Here is a 24,097-nt window from a genome sequence, read left to right as displayed (position 1 = left end):
GCATTAACTTTTAGCACACAGTATGACTTGGAATTATACTTGGGTTTGATCACAGGAAAGCAATGCAACTGTGATGGGATTGTGATGAGTGAACATAATGTGTGGGCAATTTCACTGTTCTAGATGGAAATTAATTATTATATATAACTAAATCAGCAACAAATTTCTGATTATGCAACCTGCAAAATAGAAGAGCATATAGGGCTAAAGTATATAATCCTCAATCTCTAAATTGTGAGAAGATTAAAAGTTTGCCATAAGAAAGCTTCAAAATTTAAATACAAAATACAGACTAAATTATAATTTTTATTTGTTGTACTCCAAGTAAATAATGTGTTGAAAAAGAGTTTGCTCAGACTGACTTCATCATAGTCAACATTTCCTGCATGTTTACAAAGAAAATTCATTCTGTATTCGTTTTGCTGTAGTTCTGTCCATGTTCTTTTATTGAACCTTTGGCCTTTCACCTTCCTCTTAAGCACCAGTAATGCAGGTGCAAAAAGTAATTTTGTCTAGCAGTATTTGGAGACTTCGGTTTTATGCATTTTTAATGTTTTCACAGTATAGTGCTGTTCCATTCAGTTTTGCTGTGCTTAGAAAAGAAACACCACAAAAGACACCATGCTATTTTTATTTACAGGACCTTTCGGGATAAATCATGGAATAGAGCTTCATTCAGATGTGGTAGAATATGCCAAGGAAAAGTTGGAGAGCTTCATAAAATACAGTGATAGCTTTGATAAGTAAGTATCTAATTTGTCTAGCTTGCTTTGCAATAACATTTTTGGTTTTAAACTCAGTGTGTCATTGCTTATGAGCTTAGGGAGGGGAGAAGAATGGCATCACACAACCAAAACCTAAGACTTCCAGTTTGTGGCTCTACTTCATGAGGTAAGTTGAGGCTTAAGAAAACACACTTTGGAAGTATGGGAGTATTTCTGCTGTGCAGTGCTTAGTGAAATGGATTTCCCTGCATTTTGTCAATGTGTATACATACATGGGCACACATATGTATGTGCATGTACATGCATATATACATTTAGGAGAGTGCCATGATATGTGGGTGTCTTTGCATGTATAGAGCAATTTTTATCCATTAAGTCAGTTTTTATTATGTAATTGTGCATCATCTCTCTCTACAGTATTAACTTTTTTTTCTAATCTACCCCTGTTGATCTGGACACGAAGAAATTTTTCTGATGGTCCTTGTGTTTACTCCCTGAAGAGAAGGACTTAAGAGTAGTCATCTGTGCTTGTAACACTACACATTTTTACTTCTGGGTGTAACTCGGGGTTACAGGGCTTTGAACCTGATTGCTTCTACCTACTCAACAATTTTTTATTATTTTAAGCTGGCCTGTAAGTGTGTTGGGCATCTCTGCCTCTATGGAAGGGAAAGCAAGGTTCTGGCTAGGGCTGTTCTTTGTAAAGACTTCTTTCCTTGCAGGCAATAAATTTTCCAACAGTGATTATGAGGTAGCATCTGGAAATGCAGAAAAGCTTTTGACTTATAGGAGGAGTAGCCTAAAAAATTGCACATTCTATACCTCTTTCTTCCCTAGTGGGCAGTAAAGAAAATTCTTGCTGTCTTTTTACCTGTGTAATGTGCTTTATAACTGCCACATTCTTGATTGTTGGCTGAAGCTCAATCCACTTTTTTTCATACCCCTAACTTCAGGAGCTTGTCTGACCACAAGTCTTTCTCTTCATGTTCCTAAGTAACAGAAAAGTACCATCCTAGTGTTACCTGTGTCTGAAGTCAGTTTTGGAGTTCTGATACTGGTTAGATTATTTTAGTACTGTGTTAACCCAGTAAAATAAATAAAATCATGTAGGAGAAAATGCCTATGTTTAATTACTATTGTGTTAATTTTAATACAAGCATTTATGTTGGCTGAGGTTAATCTATAACACAAGCTAGAACAAATAAAAATGAATTCAGTGAGGAGCTTTATGATGCAATTTATGGGTCTTAAAAAATGTGAAATATGGTCATTTTTGATCAATCCTAATACTGCATTATTGGCTCTGTTAAGTTGGATGTATCTGCTAGCTAGTGAATTCCTGCACATACCTGTACTTGTGCGTTACTGTAGGTGTCTGTACAAGACATACAAAAAAGCTGGTTTTGCTTGGAATGTCTTTCCAACCAGGTGATAGGTTTATATACAGAAATTAAAGGAGATTGGGGTAGCAATGTTTTCTCATTGTTGAAGCAAAATTTGATTAGGACAGTTTAGTAAATGAATAGCAGAACACTGGGGGGGGCTGGTTACACTTTAAAACATGCAAGAACTTGAGACAAGCAAAACAAAACTGTTAAACAATGCAAGCAAATGTTAGTGTTATATGTGTATTGTGTTTCAAAGAAATAAGACTCTCACCAGCATAACAAAAATTATACTTTTATGAAAGTGCTTTTTGATAGAAATCTGCCTGTAATAGCTGCAGTGCAGCTGATACAATAGTGGTTGCCTGGTTGGATTTTGTGTTTTGGGGGGAATTTCCAAGTTGTCTGCATAGCTGATTCTGGCTGACTGCTTTCTTTGTAAATATTCTGTATTTTACTGTATTTAATGAAGATGATGTGTGGTTTTTTCTGTGGTAGGGTTCTTTAGTATTTGTTTCTACTGTAAGTATTAATATAATATACTGAATTTTAAGCAGACTCTCAAAGTAATGTTCTCTGACTCAGTAAGTCTGGTTTTGATTCTTGTTTCAGTAACTTTTTCCTGCATCTTCATTTATAAATGAAAGATTTTTACCCAGAGTTATGGGACTGTGGCATCTGAACTTAACTATTGCTTTGGTCAGCTCAGTATTTGGCTGAAAGACCATCCAGGGAAGAGGTGTGCGGTATCTGTCTGCTGCTGAGCACTGGTGTATACTGAGCAGGAGGTCTCACTGTTTGAAAACAGATTATATGGCAGACTGGTATGAATGAAGTCACTGTCTCAGTGAATGTGTGCGTGAAAAATAACTTTCACTTGACCAGCAGCCTCTAACAAGGCACCCAGAGGACATAAGGAGCACAGAGACCACAATGTGTGTTCCTGGCACTAATGGAGTTATGTGAATGGGAAATTCAGTAAAGCGTTGCTTTGCCACTTCCCTGCATTCTGTCTTTAGTGTATCAAGTTCTACAGTCTGGTCTGACTGTTCTAAGCATTCTGCTTTTGAAACAAAAAACACGGTTTTAAATTTATGGGTAGGTACCTGGAGAGCTTCAGCATGGATAAAGTGTAAATAAACACTTTGTAACTTTGTTCCTTTGCTTGGACCAATAGGCCTTGGTTTTGCATCTGACTTTTGTGTGCAGCTGGGTCATGATCGTTTAGGTGGGTTCTTGCCTAATAAAACAAGATAGAATATTGCTTTGATGCTGTTTGTATGGGAGAATGTTCCAGTGCTGTGTGATACACTATAACTTGCTTTTTTGATTCCTGGTACTAATGTTGTTGAAGTACAATTAAAAATTTGCTTTTCTATGATTCAGGTAAGGTACTTCACCAGAGACCTGATACTATATAATATAAAGTTGTCATGTCCAGAAGGATTTGAGACTCTCTCTCAGACTAAAGGGAGGGTTGTCTATCTGTGGTAGCTGGTCTTATCTCAGTTTTGGCTTCTGGAACTGTTCATTGGAAGAAGACTTCTCAGATACCTGTTTTAAGAAAGGCAAATAATTCCAGTAATTACTTGTATCTGTATCCATATCCCACCAATCTATAAAAACAGTGTTCCTCTAAATGGAGGTGGAGTTGTGCATTCTGAAAGATAAAGTGTGCCTTGATTTACTTGATGATATATGTTTGCCAGTAAAAGCAAAGGAGAAGTTTTTTCTTGAAAACATCTGAAAGTGTCATGATGGTTGAGGTACAAAGATTTTAGGTATAGACTAAAGAAAACTCTTCTAGTCTGAAATGTATGTAAGGCTCTCTTTCATTCTTGAAACCTTCAGAGAATGCATGCCAATTAAGGGGAAAAGAATCATTCCTTAAGAAGGCACTATCTAAAACACGTATGTTCAAGTACGAGGCCCCGCTTCACCTGTTTATTGAAGGGGAATGTGTTGTCTTTTCTGCTCCCATTCAACTTCTAGACCTAGAATATCCAGCTCGGAGAGAGAGCCAAAGGGCAAGGCTAGGTTGCCCATCTTCTAGCACCTTATCAAAACCCAAACCTGGGTAAGCTGGTGAAGTCCCTGCTGTGAAAGAAAATCACCAACCCTTCTCAGGATCAAAAGAAACCACTTCAATGGTAAGTGACAAGAACCCTAGTACTAATTCTGGGATAATTGTTATGGGTGAAACTTCTTCCTGAAGTCCTGTAGTAGATTGTGTTGGCATTGAAGAACAGTAAAGAACGTCTTCCATCAGAGTATTTTTCTTCATTGAAATGGACTCTAAAGGCTCACTTTGTAAATTAAAGTAGATTTGAAAGGCAAGTCCCTTAGTGTACACACAAAGGAGAATAAAGCTCCTTCTTGCTGGTCAGCTGGCTAGTGACTGCAGTAAAAATGTAAGCAGGAACAGCGAATTGTCTCCAAAACTTACTGATGGCTTTCTCAGTTTAAATCTTACTGATAACTTAATTTCAGATAGTGTAAATAATGTTTTTTTAGTGGTGAGTTCGTTCTTGTTGAGATTTAATCTAATCAGAGCAACACAGGTAGTGGGGTTCTTGATGCCAGAGATTGTTAAAGAAAAGGGAAGGAAAACAGGGGTTTGAAACATAGCCTTTTTTTTTTATTTAGGGATATGAGGGAAATACTACTTCTCATTCTTTTATCTTGTAAACCAGAAGGCTCCAAAGACAATTGAATCGCCTCTTACCTGGGGAGGAACTAAACCTGCATTTTCCAAGTATTTTATAGTAACAAAAATATATATTCTTGCCTGTAGAAAAACAAATAAAATACCTTTTAGAAATAAATCCCATGATGGACACTGCCTTTCTTTGGAAATCTTTTATGTCTACAAGTTTGGTAGTACTTAAATTTTTTCTTACAATAAAACAAGTGATGACAATACTTGGTGTGTGGCTCCTATAAAAGCTGTTGTTTCACAGAAATCCACAGTAGAAAATACGACTTCTTCAACCTATAAAGTCATTTTCTGCTTCAGTAAAAATAGAAGGAAAATACTTTTCTAGTTTTTTTTTTAACAGACAAATCTTTCTGTAGACTTTTTCCGTGGGTATATTAGGGCCTTGATAATAAACTGAACTGACAGAAATTTTTTCTTGCTTCCCTATGCTTGTTCACTTTTCTTAAAATTCTCTGTGGAATTGATAAAAAGTACTCCTTCAGTAGTATTTTCAATTTACTACCAAAGTTTAGATATAATATAGTGAAGTTGTATTATTGAGGTTAAATTTTGTAAATCAGTGTTGAAGGAAGAGTATCATTAGTCCATAAGTATTTTTAAGAACCAGTATTGGACTTTTTTTTCAGGAATGTTTGAATAATGTGCTTTGAACCACTCAATGAAACTGATGAGAATATCAGAAATTATGAGCAAGATAGCTAAGGAGCAAGACAGCTTTAGTCAGACATGAAAAATGACAAATACAAGTGAGGTAGAGAGATTCTCACTATCCCTACAGCATTGCCTGGAAGCTGAAAAATTGTTTAAGGCAACATTACTGAATAGAAATTTTGCCAGCATCGCTTTTGGCTATTACTGTTCTAATTGGGTGCAAGGGACTTAAAATGAAGTCAACAATGGGAGCTTCTCAAAGATGTAATGTTTTAATCTGTTTGTTTTCTAGTATTTCTAGTATACATGCAAAAGGTATCAACAATACTAGTAGGTGAAAAATGTGTAACTTTTCAGCAAAACATGCTAGAAATACATAAATATACATTTATACAGAGCCAAAGACTAGTTCAAAAAGCTTGGAAAAATACTTAAAAGAGATGCAATGAACAGTGGAGAAAGAAATAGCGAAAAGGTGATAGAGGAATAGAGGAAAGAGCTTGCCATCTTGTCCTGATATTGCCCCACTTCACGGGAAAAGAATTAACAGTCTTCAAACATTGTTTACCTTTGTATCTGACTGGTGTTAGCTCTAGAGCATTTTTGCAGTCAACTAAAATGAGAGAGACTAATGAGTCATAGAAATCAAAAGCTATTTCATTAATCTGCTTTATGTTCTTGTAGCATGTTATATCACATAAAGCTGTGTGAATATTAATCTTCATCTGTTGTTTTCAAAGAAGAAAAGTTTTAAAACCTGAAAAATTGACTAAATGATTTGAAAACTTCTTCAAAGCTTTTTTCAGTGAATACATTAGTGTTTAAACACTAGGTTCTCGGAATGCTTGGAGTAAGGTTACTGATTTAGGAAATACTTGTTTGATATAGGAAAAGCTCTGAGATTGTATTCTTAATTCAACTGGACAAAGAAGCCACACCTTTCTAGGTTAAATGATGTGTAGCTTTTCGGTCTGTGTCTTCAAATCAGTATGGGAACTCAGTCTGCAACTGCTGTAGCTTCATACACCAGTTTTTGGGTTTGTTTCTCTTCACCAACAAATGTGCCACTACTGGTGGGGGTTTTATTTCCTTCTTTCCTCTCTTTTTCTACCATCCTGAGGAGTCCATTTTTGGAAAGTATGGCTAGCAGTATATTAGAGCTAGGACAAAAGTGCATAAGTATAGGACAAATGTAAGTGTTACTTCCTCATCACAGTAAGCAAAATTGTTTAATGTTTTATCACTTATTTTCAGACTCAACACATTTTGCAGATTCATTTCAATGTCTGGTTATTAATGTATTTGATGGTTTAAGGGTAGTTTGATAGAAAGCTAATTCCATGAGTTCTTATGCTGGATTTACTATTCTGTTATGAAATATTTATTAAGATATGTTATGTTTTGGGGGTTTTTTCCCCACAAAGACTTGAGTGAAATTCTTTCTACTAATGTCGTGTCACTGTAGTTCAAATGACAAATGTTAACAACTTGCCAACCTTTTCTTATACATTATTAAAATAGAACGGTGGTCCTTTGTGCCCTAAATTTAAATAAATTTAAATAAATTTCCCATTAGAAGGGGATTACTTAAAGCAGTTCGGTGGTACTGAATGTGAATTCAGGCTTTTTAGACGTTTGAGTTGACCAACTAAAGGAAATGTGTGGATTGGAAAACAGCATACTAAATTCATGCTGACATGGATTTTCTTTCTATAAGGGCTGTGAACAGTGAGCTGAGAGATATGAGTGTGTTAGTAAATATGGGGATAGGCGGAAGTGTACTGTCAGATGATATTCTGATGTGAATGTAGTAGTTAGGAGGTGTAAAATGTACCTGGAGTGGTGCTGGTTTTAAGAACTAAATAATTCTTCTCTTAGCAAAAACAGTTTTAAGTGGTTCCCCAATATTGCTTTTTTTAAACATCTCATAACATGTTTTACTGTTTCCTTCAGATACAAATCTGTGGATGCTGGCAGGTTTTTTTCCTTCAAATAACTTGTTATTTTTCTCTCCAATTTTATTGAACTTGTTTTTTTTTTTTTCTTTTTAAATCAAGTATGTTTACCATTTAAAACAACAAAAAGGGAGACAATCCATACCTCCTTGCACCTAGTCTCATCTTCACGAGACATCAGCATAACATCCTGCATTCATGGAGGTTGTATATGTAGAAGAGCTTAGCCCAAGAAGTGTCCTGTACATATTCAGAGCTGGAAGTAATTAAAGGTAGGGTTCACGGGTGGGTATCATATTAGGACTAACCAGTGAATCCCCTTGTAAAAAAATCCCTGCTGTTAGGGTGAGTTAGTGCTATACTCTCTTGGTTTTTTTTAATTAGTATTTTGCTATGACACATACACTAGATTGGTGGATATGGATACAAGAGCAACAAACTTTACCTTAGTTCTTTGCTGTAAATGTTTTAAATGGCTGTTTATTTTATTATAGTAGTAATACTTTGCTGTGTTGATATCTATAGGGAATCTGACTTTAAAACATGGGCAGTTACAATCTATTACTTGATCATTTTCTTAAGTTTCTGCAGCAGAGGCAAAAACTCACTTTAAATTCTACAGATTTTTTTTTTTTTTTTTTTAGCTGGAGAAAAAGTACCTTGGCTATGTTGAGTGCAAACTTGAAATGCCTATCCCATGCAAAAGTCTTACACGCTTGAAACTGCGTGGTTATCTTGGGCCATTGCTTCATGTGATCTGTGTGTGCTTAAATTTATTCTGTGGCAAGTGTTTGTTTAATCAGAGATTTTCTGTTGTTATTTTATTTGTAATGGGAACTCTTAATTTCTGTGTTCTTGGCTGTTGGTTCTCTTGTAATCAAGATAGCCAATTCCACTGAAGGACCTGAAGTGACTGAACCTTTCCAGATAGTTACAGAACTTTTTTCCCTTCTTTTTGTTATCTGATGTGTGAAATAAGAGGTTTTCTTCATTTTACCAATATAATGCTCTGTAAAGCCACCCTGGCCACATGGTAGAGGTAAACAAACATTAAAGAACATGGCATTTCTTAGTTCCATTTCAGCTTGGAAATAAACAAAGTATTAAAGTGAAATATTAGCTGTTCTTGATAGTTACTTTGCATGTTTTTCAATACTGCACGTTAAAGCAATAAACAATTTTATTTTCATCAATATTAATAAAAGATAGCTCCATGTAACACAAAATGAAATGTAATATCTGGTCTGTTTTGATACCCCAGATGCAGTAGGAATCAAAGAAACTTTTTGGATGTAGTGACAATTAGTACTAGAAGAATTTGGGTTTGATTGTTTTAAAATGGAACTTGACCTAATATGGTTGGTACTACTTTCCTAATGTAAGACTAACATGCTTGTGTTGCTCTTGGTAGGTACTCTTAATATTGAGTACTTCCTTGTATTTGTAGAACCTTTGTATTTAAATTTTAAGTAATTTTGTGATCAATTGATGGGGTCTCATATACTTGAGTAAAACCAATCTTAAACTTCACTCTTTTTGAAAATTACTTAGGCAAGTTAGTAGAAACAATTTTCAGAATTATACTTCAGTCTGTGTTCAAAGGTCATCTCAAATTACTAGATTGGATAAGTACAAGAAAAAGGTACATACCTTTATCAGCTCTTTCTCATTCAGAGGTGTGTGTATATAATTGTGAAATCGAAATAATTTCAAGATTTGGGGATCTAGGAAAGAGTCTTGCCACATCACTAGTGAGATCTATGTTACATGGGAGTGTGGAGGAACCAGATTCACTGTTCTACAACTTAACTAGTCCATGAAAAGTCCATGGTGCTGTTCTAAGTAGGAATGCAGTATGCTTTTCTTGTATTTCTGGTATATCTGGTATGAGTCACTGCTCAAACCGTAACACGTGAAGCAGTTACTTTAGAATAATTTCATGAGAAGCACGAATGAGGGAATTGGCTTTTGAACAGGCATGTTGCTGTTACCAGAGACAGTTGATCACCTTTTCCTCCCATTTCTTCTACCTACTTTTACCTTTCTGGATAACAGGGAACTACATGTGGCAGTTCCTGAACTAGCAGCACAGCAGCAGCTAGCACACCAATTCAGGCCAGCTGGGGGTGAGCATGGCATGGCCAGGTGAGCTGATTAGACTTCATTTTTTATCTGACATGGATTAAAGAGGTATCTTCAGAATTTACATGTAACCTAGTCCATAAAGTGTTTAGTTTTGCTGTGGGAAATGAGTGTCAGGAAGACCAGCCACTGACAGACTGGGTTGAAACTAGCTGAAAAACTATATAGAGGAAGACAGTATTTTTTGAAGCAAATGGAATAATAAATGAACAGCTGTTTTGGTCATGAGCTTTGTGTGTTCACAAAACTCTGCTAATAGCATGGAGGGAGCACAGTCCCGCTAATTTAAGGTGCCTATAGACAGAGTTGGTCTCTAGTGCTTAACCCATTTTACTCTTATAAATGCATTAAGAAGTTGCTTCTGTGTCTTTATTTGCACTTTGTGCCGTTCTGGTTACAAGCCCTGGAGCTAAATGACAAATTATCTTCAGATTTTACTGTATTAGTGAAGACTGCTGTGGATTTTTGTCCTCAGCTCTTGTATAGAGTATTTTGTGTCTGGGGAATGTTCCGTGGGGTTTTGTTGTGTCTTGTATTTCTTGGACAGTTTGGTGTTCCTCCTTGTTTTAAGAGGCTGTGATCAGTGTATTCTTGAGCTTTTAAGGTGCTTTCTGGTAGAGGAAACAGGATTATCTGGTAATAAATTTGGTGGGTTTTAGAAGAGCGTTCTGAGAAGAAGTTGTAAAAGCTGTGTGGGCAGGCAGGCAGGGAGGCTTGTCTTCATTTTTCTATAACTAACCAGGGACTGTGTCAAGATTTAAAACTGCATTTTGGAAAAGTACCATATTCATTCTCTCCCTGTCCCCTCTCCCTTCCTCCTTTACTTTTTAAATCCACAAAAGTACTTTGCTCAAACTTTCAAATTAAATTGATGCGGTAAAGTTTAATTTAAACTGTAGACAACCTGAAATGAAAACTATAGCATAAACTGCCTGATTGACCTGTATGTGGAATGTAGAAAATGTAGAACATGATAGCACAAGTGCTTACAAAATGAGATTTGCTTCTTCAGCACATTGATCAGTGCCTTGGATTTAATTTTTTTCCCAGCATTTAACCTTGTCTAATGTATTTCTAGATCTTTCTGTGTTAGTCTGGAATTATTTCAACCACAGTTCAGGCCGGTCTAGCTTCACCTTCCCAGTTGTGTGCAACAAGGTAGTTTATCCCTACTCCCTTTCCATCTTGTTTTTTTCTCTTTAATTGACCAGTGTTGTTTGTAGTTTTCTTTTTTTTTCCCCTCATCTGGGTTTGGAAGCGACAACGTGGACTGTTGACCGCAAGAAGTACATGAGAGAGAGCCATTCGGTAGTTTTTAAAAGATTCTGGGTCTCTCTGGACTAATCAAAGAAAGAAGCATTGGAGTATTTTCAAGATCAAGCATCCTATCTTGGAGGAAAAAATATACTTCCAGCAAAAACTTCAATTTCCTGATTTGTTAATGGCAGCCCTCTAGATCAGAAAGTCAGCTAACCCTTACAGGCTTCATCCCTAAGCAGTGAAAGCTGCCAATTTTACTGTAACTGAAAAAAATACTGATTTGAATGTTGTCAGGTGGTGTACTGGGATTTGCTAATGGTAGCCAAGCAAAAAGAAAAATTACTTTCCATTGACAGCTGTAATGTTCATAAAATGGCCACATGTATTTGAAGTTTTCAGAAAAATCATTCCTTCTGGATGATGTTTGAGATGCACTGGACTTTAATACTGCCAGATGAAGTTTATGAACTTCTTCTTGCAACGACAAGGGTGTTAGGTTTTATGTAATATTTTTTTCAAAGAAAACCATAAATCCTTTCTATGAGCTACTTTGTAACCTCTCTTCTTAAATATAAAGTGCCTGGGGAAAATGTACAGCTATTCACGCAAGGAATTTTTTTACAAAATGGTAAATTTTGTTATGGTGTTAACAGCTGAAGCAGTAACATGCTTCAGAGATGTAAAAAATGTCAGAAAATAACAGTGTTATGGAGAATATATGAAGCTTTAGCAATAAAGTACTGCCCTGTACATTTTTCATTGGGTATTCCATGCAGTGAGAGAGAACACTTACAGTCCTTGCAACTTGTGTTACAAATTTAGGTCCACTAAAATGCAGTTGTATAACTTTCATTTGCGGATGAAAATGAGATGTTTCTGAGATAATGAATCTTTATTTTTTTGTCTTGCTTTGTGTGTGTCAAAAAAATGTCAGACTTTTCCATTGAATTCCTTTTGGGGGAAAGTGGATTGGGCTCAAGGTGGAAAATCGGGAGGTAGAGAAAAATGAGTCTTTAAAAAAACCCTAACTTAGAGAAAATGGAGGGGAGCTACTGGGAAATGAAACTTTCAATGTTTAGTCAACAGCCTGGGTATCACTCATTGTTGATAAACATACTGTTTTAGTGGCACTTGTACCATATGTCTTAAGATTTCTTTGGATGAATCTACTTGCTTGTAGTGAGGAAGATGATGTTTCTAAGCTTTCTCTGTTTTGCATAGTACATAATTATAACTGCTTAAGAGTTTTTCTTCAGTGGTCCCTGATGTGGCAGAAAAAAAACAGATTACTTTCAAAGTAATGTCTTAATACAGACTTCTAAGTTGTGTATGTTAATCTTTCCTCATGATATAAGGGAGGATATGAAATACATTTTTCTGTCTTTATCTGGATTTTCTTAAAAATCCTAATTTGAAATGTGTCCCCTCTTTCTTTTTTTCTTCTTCCCCTTAGATTTGAGTTCTGTGAACCTGCCTTTGTGGTCGGTAATTGTTTGGAAATAGCTTCAGACAGCCATCAATATGACCGGATTTACTGTGGAGCTGGAGTCCAGAAAGACCATGAAAACTACATGAAAATTTTATTGAAAGTTGGAGGCATTTTAGTAATGCCTATAGAAGATCAGGTGACTTAGTGACAATTTCCCCTTTTTATCTTCTAGTATGATAAATATGTAATTTAATTTATGCTTTGGAATATATATTTGACTAAGTTAATATTCAACTAACGATACCTTGATTTGGTGTATTGTTGCAATTAAGCAGATACTGATCTTTTTAATGAAGTCTTGAACCTTTTTCCCTTAAATTTGTAGGAAGGCATCAATAACATGCTTTTAACAGTCTGTTTCTTACTATCTCCTGTGTGTTATACCGCCCGAGAACTGCTTTGAAATCTCATGCCACACAGACATTTTCAGTCAGTATTTCAAAACAAAGAAACTAGGAGAATTGATTTCAAAGAATACAAAATAACTGTGATTAGTGGGACATTGTAAGGGGAGGAAAAAAATGAAGGGAAAATACTACTTCATTCCCAGCAGTTTTCAGTGTTGCTTTTCCATGTTGCATTTAACAGACAGGGGCATATTATTTTAATAATGCTTCGCACTTTTATCACTTTTCATCCTTAGACCTCAAAAGCCTTCTCAATGGTAAGTATTATTCTCCCTGTTTTACTTATAGGGAAATTGAGAAAAGTACGTCATGTGACTTAAGTTGATGTTGTCCTAAATACAGATAATTACTAAAGTGCTTGTTGATAAGCATGTTAGTTACTTTACTTTCAAAAAAGAATTCTCACATTATCTACCTGCTTTCTTAAAATACCAAAGGGATTTAAGCATAGCCTCCATGATTCAGTTCCTGGAGTTTCATTAAAAATTTCATTATTTATTCAACTAAGATACTGTCAGTTGAAATTGATGGAATCCAACTTAAAAGTAGTCACAATTTAAGAGAGAAATTGTGACTATTTTTACCTTACATACAAGGTACATAGGGGCTTAGAGCATGTAAAGTATGAGGAGTAGCTATAAGATCTGAGATAATCTAGCTTGCAGAAAAACAATGAAGAAATGTTTGATTCTTGTTGTCTTCCTGAAGGGGTGGAGAATTTACTTGATAGACAGGAGTCCAAGTCTCCTCACAGGTGCACAGCATACTGAAAGAGTGTTACAAATTGGCAGTAAGGGAGCTTTCTGCCTGCAAATAAAGAAAACAGTTTTTCATAGTAAGAATGGTTGAACACTACAGCAGGTTGCCTAGACAGGTGGGAATCTCAGTCCTAGATCTTTTTTCACTTAATCAGAAAACCTTCTAATTTTACTTTGAAGTTGGCCCTGTTCAAGGAAGAGGTAGGACTCCAGAGGTTGCTTCTGATCTAAAGTGTTCTTTGATCTTTTGGAAAAATGAGAAAAAACAAAACTTACCTTAGTTTTTACCTTAGGGCCTTAGTTTTCCAGCTGCATCTCTTCCCGTTACCAAAAAGCCTTATTCAGTACTCCAGTGACCAAGTGATAGCAAGGATTATCAAAGTTCTTTCTGTTGATAAAACAGCCTTAATTTATTAATTTTGAAGCAAAACAAAATAGCAGTGTGTTTGAACACCAATCTGAATAGTACTGAGTATGACAAAATTGTAACCACTGATTTATTTTGGTTTTGTTTTGCAGCTAACACAGATCTTGAGAACAGGACAGAACACATGGGAAAGTAAGAATATCCTTGCTGTTTCATTTGCTCCACTAGTGCAACCAAACAGGAATGACAACGGCAAACATGACACTGTAGGACTGCGTAAGTTTGTGTTCCCTCCCTTTGGCTTGAAGCGATGTTACAGTGCATGATGTTGGAGGTCTGGAAGTTGAGAGGCTGTGGTGTAGAGACATTCCATTTAGCAAAGCAGTAGCTCACTGATCTGTTTTTGTGCTCCTGGTGCATGGTTTGTGTTGCTTCACAGTTAATATTCTGAATTTAAGTGATAGAATGTTTCTACCTTGTTTTTCTGGCCGCCTTTTCCTTTTAGGTTCAGCTTCTCTGTTACAGCAGTATAGATAAAATAGGCAGCTACTATTAGGTCCCTCATAGTGCTAACTTTCTCATGATCTACCAGAGAAAACTTTTTTTCTCTTCCCTCTGAAATGGAAGGAAGAGTCTAAACTGGGGCTGTGGTATGACAGAGTATTAATAAGCCCGAGTGTGCTTTTATGTCTGTCTGCAATGGTTATAGTCATACCTAGCTGTTTGTTATTAGTCATCAGGATTGGCTTTGTAGCTGCAATGCTTTGAGCAGAGGTAGTAAAGGTAATTAGAAAGTCTTTGGAAGTCCGCCTGTTGCCAGGATGGTAAGATAGGATGATAACAGGGAAGGACAAAAAGCTGATAGAGAAAAGCATAGAGTTGAAATTTTCTGTCAGAGTAGTCAGGGCTGGGAGAAGACTAATACAGAGCTTCCGTAGCACATGGGAAATTAAATAAACCAACAAAGAGCCTAAAAGATAACATCTTTTCTCTCCTCTTTTGATCTGTTAACAAGTAACTAAAGAGAACTGTCCCCTTTGTATGTTTCAAGTGCAAGTGTTTTAACTGTGTAAGCCCTTCAGGAGTCCAATCAGCTTGCATTGCCTGTAACTGCTGATCTGGCTTTTAATTTTGAGTGTTTGTGAGCTTGTTATGATAGTTACATTTACATTTTTTTTATACAAAGTATAGAAGAGAATTCCCTTTATGTAATCTGTTCCTTTGCAGAAATAATTAATTTTGGTTGGTTGAACACTTGTTTCAAGCCCTCAGAAATCATTTCCTGAAATTAACTTACTAATACAAGATTATTTTTTCCTCCATTCCGTCCATAATAGGTTGTAACATATCTAGCAATGAAATACAGAGGTGGATAGTCAAACTTTACAATGATTTTATACAGTCTAATTCCCTAGAACAAAAGAGGATTTTCTATCAACATTCCTAAATTTTCAGAATGAGGATTGCGGACTGTGGACATTCAGAGCTGAATGCTAGTACAAGAAAGGTGTTTCCTGTGCTACAATTTCAAAATGACTTTTTAGTGAGAAGAGGAAAAAAATAAGCAAATGTGGTACTGTTCGAACTATTTAAAATAAAAAAGTGTTGGAGACTTGAAGTTGCACTGTAAAATGAGATCAGAGAGATAAGCTTCTTTCCACAGCTCAGGCTGATCTGGTTTTATTTTGAAACTTAAAACATTTGCGTGGGTGTGCTGGGTGTACGTGGAAGAGGTCGGGGGTGTAAAAAGCTTAAGAAATAAAATTTTTAGGTAATTCCTCTTTTATAGTAACATTGTCTATTTGTTTCAAATCCAAAGGCCTATAATTTATCTTAAAAGTTCAAAGTAGTCTAGTGAAAATGCTCCTTCTGTAAACTTTAGCCAGTGGTTGCAAATGTCATTACGAAGTAAACATGGAGTCTGTGCCATACTTTGGACAGCCCTTGAATGCCTTCTGACATATATGTAGTGTTTATATATAACTAAAATAACTCTCATATGTAAAATATCTGTCAGCCATGCTCAAAGTAGAGTCTTTTTTCCTGTAGAAAACTACAGAGGTGGTGTTAAAAGGTTTATCAATGTTTATCATTGTTTTATCAATGTAATTGGTTAGGATGCAGTTCACTGGTAGTAGGTAATTGGAAATACATGCACATTAAATATCCAAAATTTTGCATCCTCTTCCTCTTATTGAAAAATGCTTGCTTTTGTTATAATTGGCATACAATCTGCAATCATGGTTTGTTTCACCTGAACTTATAAACCTGTTCTGGATGGTTAGCTAGGGTTGTTGTTGAATTTTGAACTTTTGAGCTGATTTTATACTAAAGAAATGAGACACTTTTTCACACCCCCCCCCCCCCCTTTCTTTGGCATGACCTGAAATCAGTATTGTCAGTCTTAACATCCTTTCTGTCTCAGATAAATTAATTAGTCTGCAACTGAAGTCATTGTATGTGACAATAGATCTTGTTTCAACTACATTGGGAGCTTTTTTAGCTGAACAAATTTTCTGGAAGTGTAATTTTTGAAATTACTTCTTTACTAACTTGCTCTAGTCCCCATTAAGTGTAGGGTATTTTGTACAGGAAGGAAAGTGACAAGTAAGAAAGTTAAACAAGCTTTAGCTGTGGTTGGTGTGCTTTTTTTGGTTTTGTTTTCCTTGGAATTAGCCATCCATAGCTCATCTAGGGCAGGTGTCGAGTTACCAAGCAGTATTTTATCACCTGCCTGTCATTGGAAAACAAAGTTTTGGCTTTTTCTTGCTTGTTGGTTTGGGGTTTTTTCCCCTTAGGACTTGAGTAATTTTAATTCCTCTTCTGCAAAGATATAGGTGGCTTATCTGGTTGGTCACCTGTGAATTAGACATGTCCTTCCCTCATCAGTTAGATTCAGTAGGAAGTGAGGAAAAGCATGGTGAGCAGAAGGAGGCAGAAGAAAGGCATTTGCCTAAACAAATGTGACACAGAGGTAGAAATTGTTTTCCCACAACAGGATCTTAACAGTGGTAGCAGTAGGTGTCAAGATGTGCCAGGTGCTAAAAAGTGACAGTACTTGTATGATTTCTTATGTTTATTTTAGTGATCTGTACATGCTTTCTACTCCTAGACTGTGCCACAGGGTTTGTCAAGGTGATACTATCTAACCTTGTTTCATTTGCATATTGTATCATTCAGTAAATTTCAATTGAATTGTTTTTGAACATTAGTCTCACCACCTTGCAGCTAGTTTGGGGGTTTTTGCTAGAGGGAAATTTCACTTAGTATAACTTACTTTTCTTTCATTCTAGCTCCATGTGCTGTTAGGAACCTCCAGGACCTAGCTCGAATATATATCAGACGCACTCTTAGAAACTTCATAAATGAGGAGATGAAAGCCAAGGGTATTACTCAGAAGGCTCCTCCAAAACGCAAACGCAGGAGATGTCGTAGACGCAGGATTAACACCTATGTGTTTGTTGGTAATCAGCTCATTCCTCAGCCTCTAGATAGTGAAGAAGATGAAAGAATGGAAGAGGATAACAAAGAGGAGGAGGATAAAGATCACAGTGAGGCCTTGAAGCCAGAAGAGCCTCCTCGAAATCTGTTGAGAGAGAAAATTATGAGTCTACCATTACCTGAATCTTTAAAAGCATACTTGACCTATTACAGAGAAAAATAACTTGTTTTAAGTAGAGATAATGCCTACTGATAGTTCCTTTATTCTTGAAAATGTAGCATTTATTAAGAAGTAGGTGGACAAATTATTATTAGTCTTTCATCAAGACTGAAGTACAGCGATAATGGTAACTTGTCTCTATCTTGTCTTTGCTACAAGGAAGACTTGCATTCGACAGTAGAATCCCTTTTTAAAAATCTATTTTTCTTTAAATTTTGAAAATGCTGTTTTAACTCTGATAGAAATATATATTCCATTATGCAGCACTAATCAATATTTTGCATGGTAAGTCTTTTTTGATCCCTAACAGATTTGTATTGATAAAAGGATGAGTGAAATTTTATATATGCTAAATAATTGGTTAAACATGTGCATCTGACTTGATGAGCAATTTGTCTGTATTTATTACTATTAGGGAAGCATTTTAAACATGCAGACACTTATCCTCTAATGTCCAAATCAGACCCTTTTAAAGTTTATTTTACTATGGCTTTGTTGCAATCATTATTACTATGTTGGTATAGATGTATTCCAACAACACAAGTGCAATAAATGTATACAGACACTGAATGAGCTGGCTTTAGTGAAATACGAAAATTCAAGTTCTGAAATGTCAGATGACCCTGCTACTTCTGTATTTATCTTTTGCCAAAAGATCTTGAGACAACTAACAGCTTCTCTCAGAGCCTTAAAGAAATACCATATTGAATAAGAAGCAAAGCAATGCTTACTTCAGCTCTGCTTATACTTAACTCCATTCTACACTGTCAGTATTTCTAACTAGAGGCAATTCCTCATTTTTGGGAAGTATAGGGCAGTACATTTTATTTCTAAAGCTCACAGCATTGAGTCAAAAGGTTTGGTAATGCAAGATTGTAATTTAGATTTCAGTCATCTATATTTACTGCTTTTAAGTAGAGGTAGAATTTCAACAAAGTTTAGTTTGTATTGCTTATTGGGATAGCTATAATAGTAGAAGTTAGAATTTGTTCAGCAAATGCACTTTAGTAAGTGAATTTTATACTTAACATGCATCTCCAAGAAGGTAGACTTGTGCCAGCCTATATTTTGTTTCTGAGCATGGCTCTTAGCACAAAAATATTTATAAAATCATACGCATCTTTGGAAACCTAAGAGTAGCAGTGCAACTGTGGGGACCCACAATAGTGCTGATTTAAATCCATCAATGATTTTTTTTCCTCTTCTAGTTGTGAAGTTACTTGCAGTTCTCATTTTTAACTTTGCTTTTACCATCTTAATTTCTTCATTCTGTTGTAACATAACCATGAGGGTAAACAGTTTAGTAAGAACTTGGCATGATATGTATTAAAAACCACAATCATTGGAAACATATGCCTGTTACACCCAATGAAAAACATTCCTAGTGAAATATCCCCCATGATACGTTTTATAATACTGGTGACACTTCTTTTTGTGTGAAACAATTAACAAAATAATCACATATTTCTAAAGCAGTAAATGTTCCTATTCCAAATATTTGTAACCAACCAGTGTTCATATGGTCTAGCACTCCAATATTAACTTCAAAATACATTAGCATTTTATTGCATCTGAGAAGGAAGATCAGGCACAATCCCATGACACTGACTCTTTTTGGTGCATTTCATGCTGTAGTCCCTGTTTTTAAGGTACATCATAGTAATGTTTAATTGGAACTTCATGAAGGCCTGTTGTACCAGCATGTGGAGTTACTTTCCGCAATATATTTACTGTATAACTAAGGAAAAGTATTTGAAATAAATATTCTGACTTTATTCTAAAAGCAGGAAAACCTTATAAGAAATAGTTTTCCAAAATAATGATACTAATAAAGTAATTGTGATGCTTCAGCTATAAGAATTGAACATAATCTTGTTTTAAATGGGTTATTTTAGATGGAGGTTAAATAATCTGAAGTTTGAAATGTTTGTCTCTTCTTTTCTTGGAATCTACATCCATAATCTCAAGAATGAGATTACTAAATATTAGTTAAGTACTTCAAGGACTTTATACAGGATGCTTTTTGAGAAAAAATTTCTGCATTCTTTCATGCCTGTATACTTGGAAAAATGGACAGTGGATGACTTGTCATGAATCTTCAGTATGTAAGTTTTTTTTGGAGTCACTGAAAGAGAATGTTTCCTTTGTGTTTTATATGTGGATTTATTTTACACTCTTGAATTTATATTTACATAAATAAAAAAGTAGAAACGCAAAATTAATTAAAATTTAATTTTTGCCATCTCACTTGATGGGGACATTGTTGCAATAAAATGGTTTTTTGTGGTTTCTGCTTGCTTGAATTTCTGTGTTTCTGTGGAAGTATTTTCAGTTATTTGGAAATTCAGGTAGCAGTTGTTTCATAATTAGGTCAGTAATCTCTTAATAAAGGCTGGTTTTGAATTTCAGAAGTACATATTCTTGCTAAATTTTGAATTTTTGCAAAGGTTGAAAGATGAGATGTTATTCATGACACAGGGAAAGCTATTTTGGTCCCACACTACTTTTGAAGTACTCGTGTGGAGAGTTTCCTCTGGAGAGAGCCCAGAAGCTAATATATTGAAGCTATATACTGAAGAATATTTCCATGGTGTGGTTTTTTTTTTCTTAATATTGAGGGGGTGGGTGGTTGTTTTTTTTTTTTTTTATCCTCAACTGAGCAGTTTCCTGGGTCAAAATAAATAAAAACTTGAAGGTAAGAGCCTCAAGGGTGGTGAGCAACAGTGAGTCACACTTCCTACTGCAACTCCTTCAGGATGCAGCTCCATTTTATTGCCAGTTAGAGGAAAGATGCAAGGTGGGTTGGGTAGGCTGATGAGCAGAGTTATAATTGTGGTCACTGTAAGGAAAGATGTGATGAATTGGAACTTCACGGGGGTTTCTCTTCTTTGATCTGGAGGGGGGCCCAAGACCAATGCAGTCTTTTCAAAAGACATGGATTTTTAATCCCATGTCATTCAGGACAAACTGAGCAGCTGCCTCCCAAAAACTTGAAAAGAGCAGTTTTCATTGCAATGAGCCTGAACAGCTGTGCTTGACTGAGCACTCTGTTGCTTGTTCAGGTGCTGGCAACTTAAGTCTGGTTTTTTTTTTAATTCTGTATTTTTTCTTTCTCTAAAGTACTTTTAAAAATGCATCTTTGCCTGTCAATTTGAATACAAATAGGGAATGTAATAAAATGTGCTGTGTTCTGATTAAAGCTGTTTTAACTCATTAAATATTTATCCTTATGTCCTTAAGTGTCTGCTCCCATCGTTCATGTAATTGAGTAAAACTGAAGGCTTTGTGTGATTTACTAATCAATTATAAAAGATAAAGGAGTGGTGGTCTGTGTTCTTCTCAGAGGTGTATATACTGAACTTCACTTTAATTAGCTGCTACTTATTTTGACAACACTTGAATCATGTATGAGGTGTTTTCCATAAACTTGATCTGAGAAGGTCATTGGAGTGTAACTGGAACAGTGAGGCTTTAAAGGTGTGTATTTCTTGAGCTGCTTTAGTAAAACAACTTCTCAGTAAAATCTAGATGACTGGCTTGGTCAATGCCTCTCTTGCTTCTGTAGCTTCACAGTGTATGTGTCAACTTGTTGAGCTACTCTATTTAAGTAAAGCTGGCTTGTTTAGCCACAAGACTTGCACCATGTTTGTGGTCAGTATGGAAGCAAGAATCTAATGCTGATTTATCAGTGCTTTTCAGCATGATGGTAACATTTTCTTTCTAGAGTTTTCTGATTGTCATCCTTTGTATTCTGGAGTGCTTTAAAGAGAATTGTCAGGGGAGCAAAGGGAACTTGCACATCCCTGGTAAAGCTCTGTCCTCTTCTACTGCGAGGGAGGAGTCTATGTAATACCTTGCCAGGATATTTTACAAAATACTGTCATGCTGGAGAGAAGCAAAAGCACTTCATTGTTTTCTCTCACTTTTTCTTCATAAATTCATGACTAGCCATGAATTTAGGATAAAGAGAGAACAGAGAGCAAAATTACAGGTATCAGTACAGGCTAAATGCTGGGTGGTTTGGTTTTTTTTTAATAAGCATTTCCTTTCCATTTTGGTAGCCGTTTTATCCTGGCTGAAAAATAATTGATTAGAGTTTCTAACTGCTCTGCTGCTTACTTGACTGCATTCAATGGATGATCTCAACAAACTGAAAAATGTTTCTTGCAGGCAAATAGACCTGAAGAGTTAAATTGCAGTTCTTTAATACAGTAATACAATTAAAATTGTAGCACATGCTCTTCATTTCTAATCCTCCTCTTGGAGTTATGCTCAGTCTCCCTTTGTTTACCTTGAGTTTTAAATCCACAGCTTGCAACTGCTTGAGAGGGTAACACAGAGTTCTCTGCCTCTGCCGTCTTTTGTGGGCGGAATATTTTGTTCACGCTGATGGTTCCTTCCTACCCTCCTGGGATCTGCATTGGGAGTCATTTGTATGTTGGATAATGTGCTTTTTGTATCTTCATTCGTTGTTCTGCATCTCCAGCTTGTATTCAAGTTACCTGTATGTGGAATCTGCATTATGTTAGATACTGTATTTTGTTGTTTCAGAGACCAGTTTTGTCAAGTTTGGGGTCTGCATATTTTTAAAACTGACTGTTCTAGAGCTGTGCGTAACTTGAATCTCCAGTACCAAGGTGGCCCACACCTGTGTCCCTTTGCTGCTTCCTGTGTCTCCATTTTTCTGCTCCCAGACCACAGCTGTGTTTTCTGCACTATAGCATTGTGTGAGAATGATAAATAGCTTATTCTTAAAATAATATTGACATGCTACTCTTACATGAAACTAAGCTTGTGCCACACAAGTGTAGGAGAGTGAAAGGTTATCTATAGACAACAGGTCAACCAGAGAGACTGAAGTGTTTGTCCTGCCATGGGCAATGTCAGTGCTGTACATATGAGAAAGCTACACAAGCATGAAAAGAAGCTTTCATATCTCGACTCAGTAATTAAAAAGCATTTTTTTCAGGGCTGGAACAGGAGCAGGGATAAAGGAGAGATGGATAATTTGTATGGGGGAAGTTACTGGTAAATAAATGGTAGTGAGAGATCAGTTTATATCATAAAATTAGCTGCAAGTTTTGATTCCTCTTCAAAAATCTTCCATTTCTGCCATTTACCAGGTCTGTACAATCCATAGTCTTTGTATATGTTAGCTTGAAAGGAGATTTTTGCTCTGTGTTTTAACCACTTTAAATACCTGATTTAAATCTTTCTAACCTTATTGTTTGTCTTGGCCTTCAGCTTTCCCTTTACCAAATGGCACAGTGTTATTTTGTGCTGTAGTCAGTAAAAGCAGCCCTCTAAAGCACTGCTTTTGTACTCCGCTCCACGTATCACAAATTCTCTTCGGCTGACTTTCCATAATCTGTTAACAGCAGTGCCCTTTTTAGATCAACAGCCTACTAAACTAAGTTTGTTATTTGTGGCACTTCACTTGTTCTAGCTTGTTTTTCTCCAAACTTGACGTGTCTGTTTTCTACACAGTTAAAAGTTGTACATCTTTGAAAAATGCTTTTTACCTTGCTGAAGAATTTCATCTGAAACCCTGTGTGTAATCAAGGACACCAGAAGAGGGCAGCATTGCCTTTCGGGAACAAAGGCTGGGTGCTGGCACCTGTTAGGAAAGACAAAAAAGTCTACATTGATATTTTTATAGTGAAATATTTCTTTGAGTAACTTGCTTAGATACAAACACACATTTGTAAAATGTAGAGTCAGTCTCAGAAGAGTCTTTATGACTTTTCCAGATAAATTTCTGAAATTCCTGTGTTAGGTGTGTAGTATAAAAGGTTTTTTCTGGGTTGTGCTTTAATGCAATCCGAGACTTTCCAGAAGTGATGGTGTGGATAAAGCCTTTCACTCATAACCATTCAAGGTACCGCACTGCAAAAGGGTCAGTAAGGGTTTGACTAGCTGTGTAATTGGGCATTTGACGCCTTCAGCTGCCAAAGTTATTTTGGACTTCATCCTAATGCCTACTTAAGACCTTTTGTTGAGAACTGGACATCTGGGCAGATGAGGAAAGCACACCTGCGCAGAAAACTGCCATGGCTGACACACCCTGTGTCTGTGCATGACTTACAGACATGTAATGCAGTAGCTGCTGTTCCTGCTGCACAGTGCTGCTGCTCATTTCCTGCTTGGAGCAGAGGCATAGGCTGGGAAGCCAGAGTTGTGAAACAAATACACATTTTATGTTCTGAAGCCTGTAGAACTATAGCCTGGCCCCTGCAGGACATTTCCCTGAGCAGGAGGTGTAATCTGAAGGAAAGTGCCTCAGAGCTGTGCTTGCTGCTGTGCTGCCCAGGGCCCCAGCAAGACTGTTGTGTACCTTCCAGATACTCAAGCTATGCCACAAACAGATCCCAACCCTACCTTCAGCATTTTCAGCAACAGCCAACCTCACTATCCAGCAAGCTGGCAGCTTTTCAGTCCTAAGAGCTTATAGTCTCTGACAGTGGTTGATTTACTTTCTGAAAACTGGGCAAAATATGAAAAGGTGGCCAAAAAAGCAAGTGTCATATTTAAGGCATAAACCCGATCTATCGTACTGTTTCCACAGCTTGTTACCAGTT

General features: G+C 36.3%; 1 protein-coding gene across 4 annotated transcripts in view; it reads left to right on the top strand.

Moving 5' to 3' along the window:
• PCMTD1 (protein-L-isoaspartate (D-aspartate) O-methyltransferase domain containing 1) overlaps positions 1-19,933 on the top strand; it is a 41,014-nt gene extending 21,081 nt beyond the window's left edge. For 3 of the 4 annotated variants that reach the window (XM_039548543.1, XM_039548544.1, XM_039548545.1), the window contains 5 exons: positions 641-743; positions 12,291-12,462; positions 12,970-12,990; positions 14,011-14,134; positions 17,152-19,933. In XM_039548543.1, the coding sequence (XP_039404477.1) occupies positions 641-743; positions 12,291-12,462; positions 12,970-12,990; positions 14,011-14,134; positions 17,152-17,522 (791 nt within the window). In that variant the 3' untranslated portion in view covers positions 17,523-19,933. The remainder of the gene's footprint in view (positions 1-640; positions 744-12,290; positions 12,463-12,969; positions 12,991-14,010; positions 14,135-17,151) is intronic. The other variant, XM_039548546.1, reaches the window with a different exon arrangement.
• Positions 19,934-24,097: the final 4,164 nt, after the last annotated feature.

The sequence above is a fragment of the Corvus cornix genome, chromosome 2 (genome assembly GCF_000738735.6).
Source record: "Corvus cornix cornix isolate S_Up_H32 chromosome 2, ASM73873v5, whole genome shotgun sequence".
Taxonomy (NCBI): Eukaryota; Metazoa; Chordata; class Aves; order Passeriformes; family Corvidae; genus Corvus; species Corvus cornix.
This window is presented reverse-complemented; position numbering and strand designations above follow the sequence as displayed.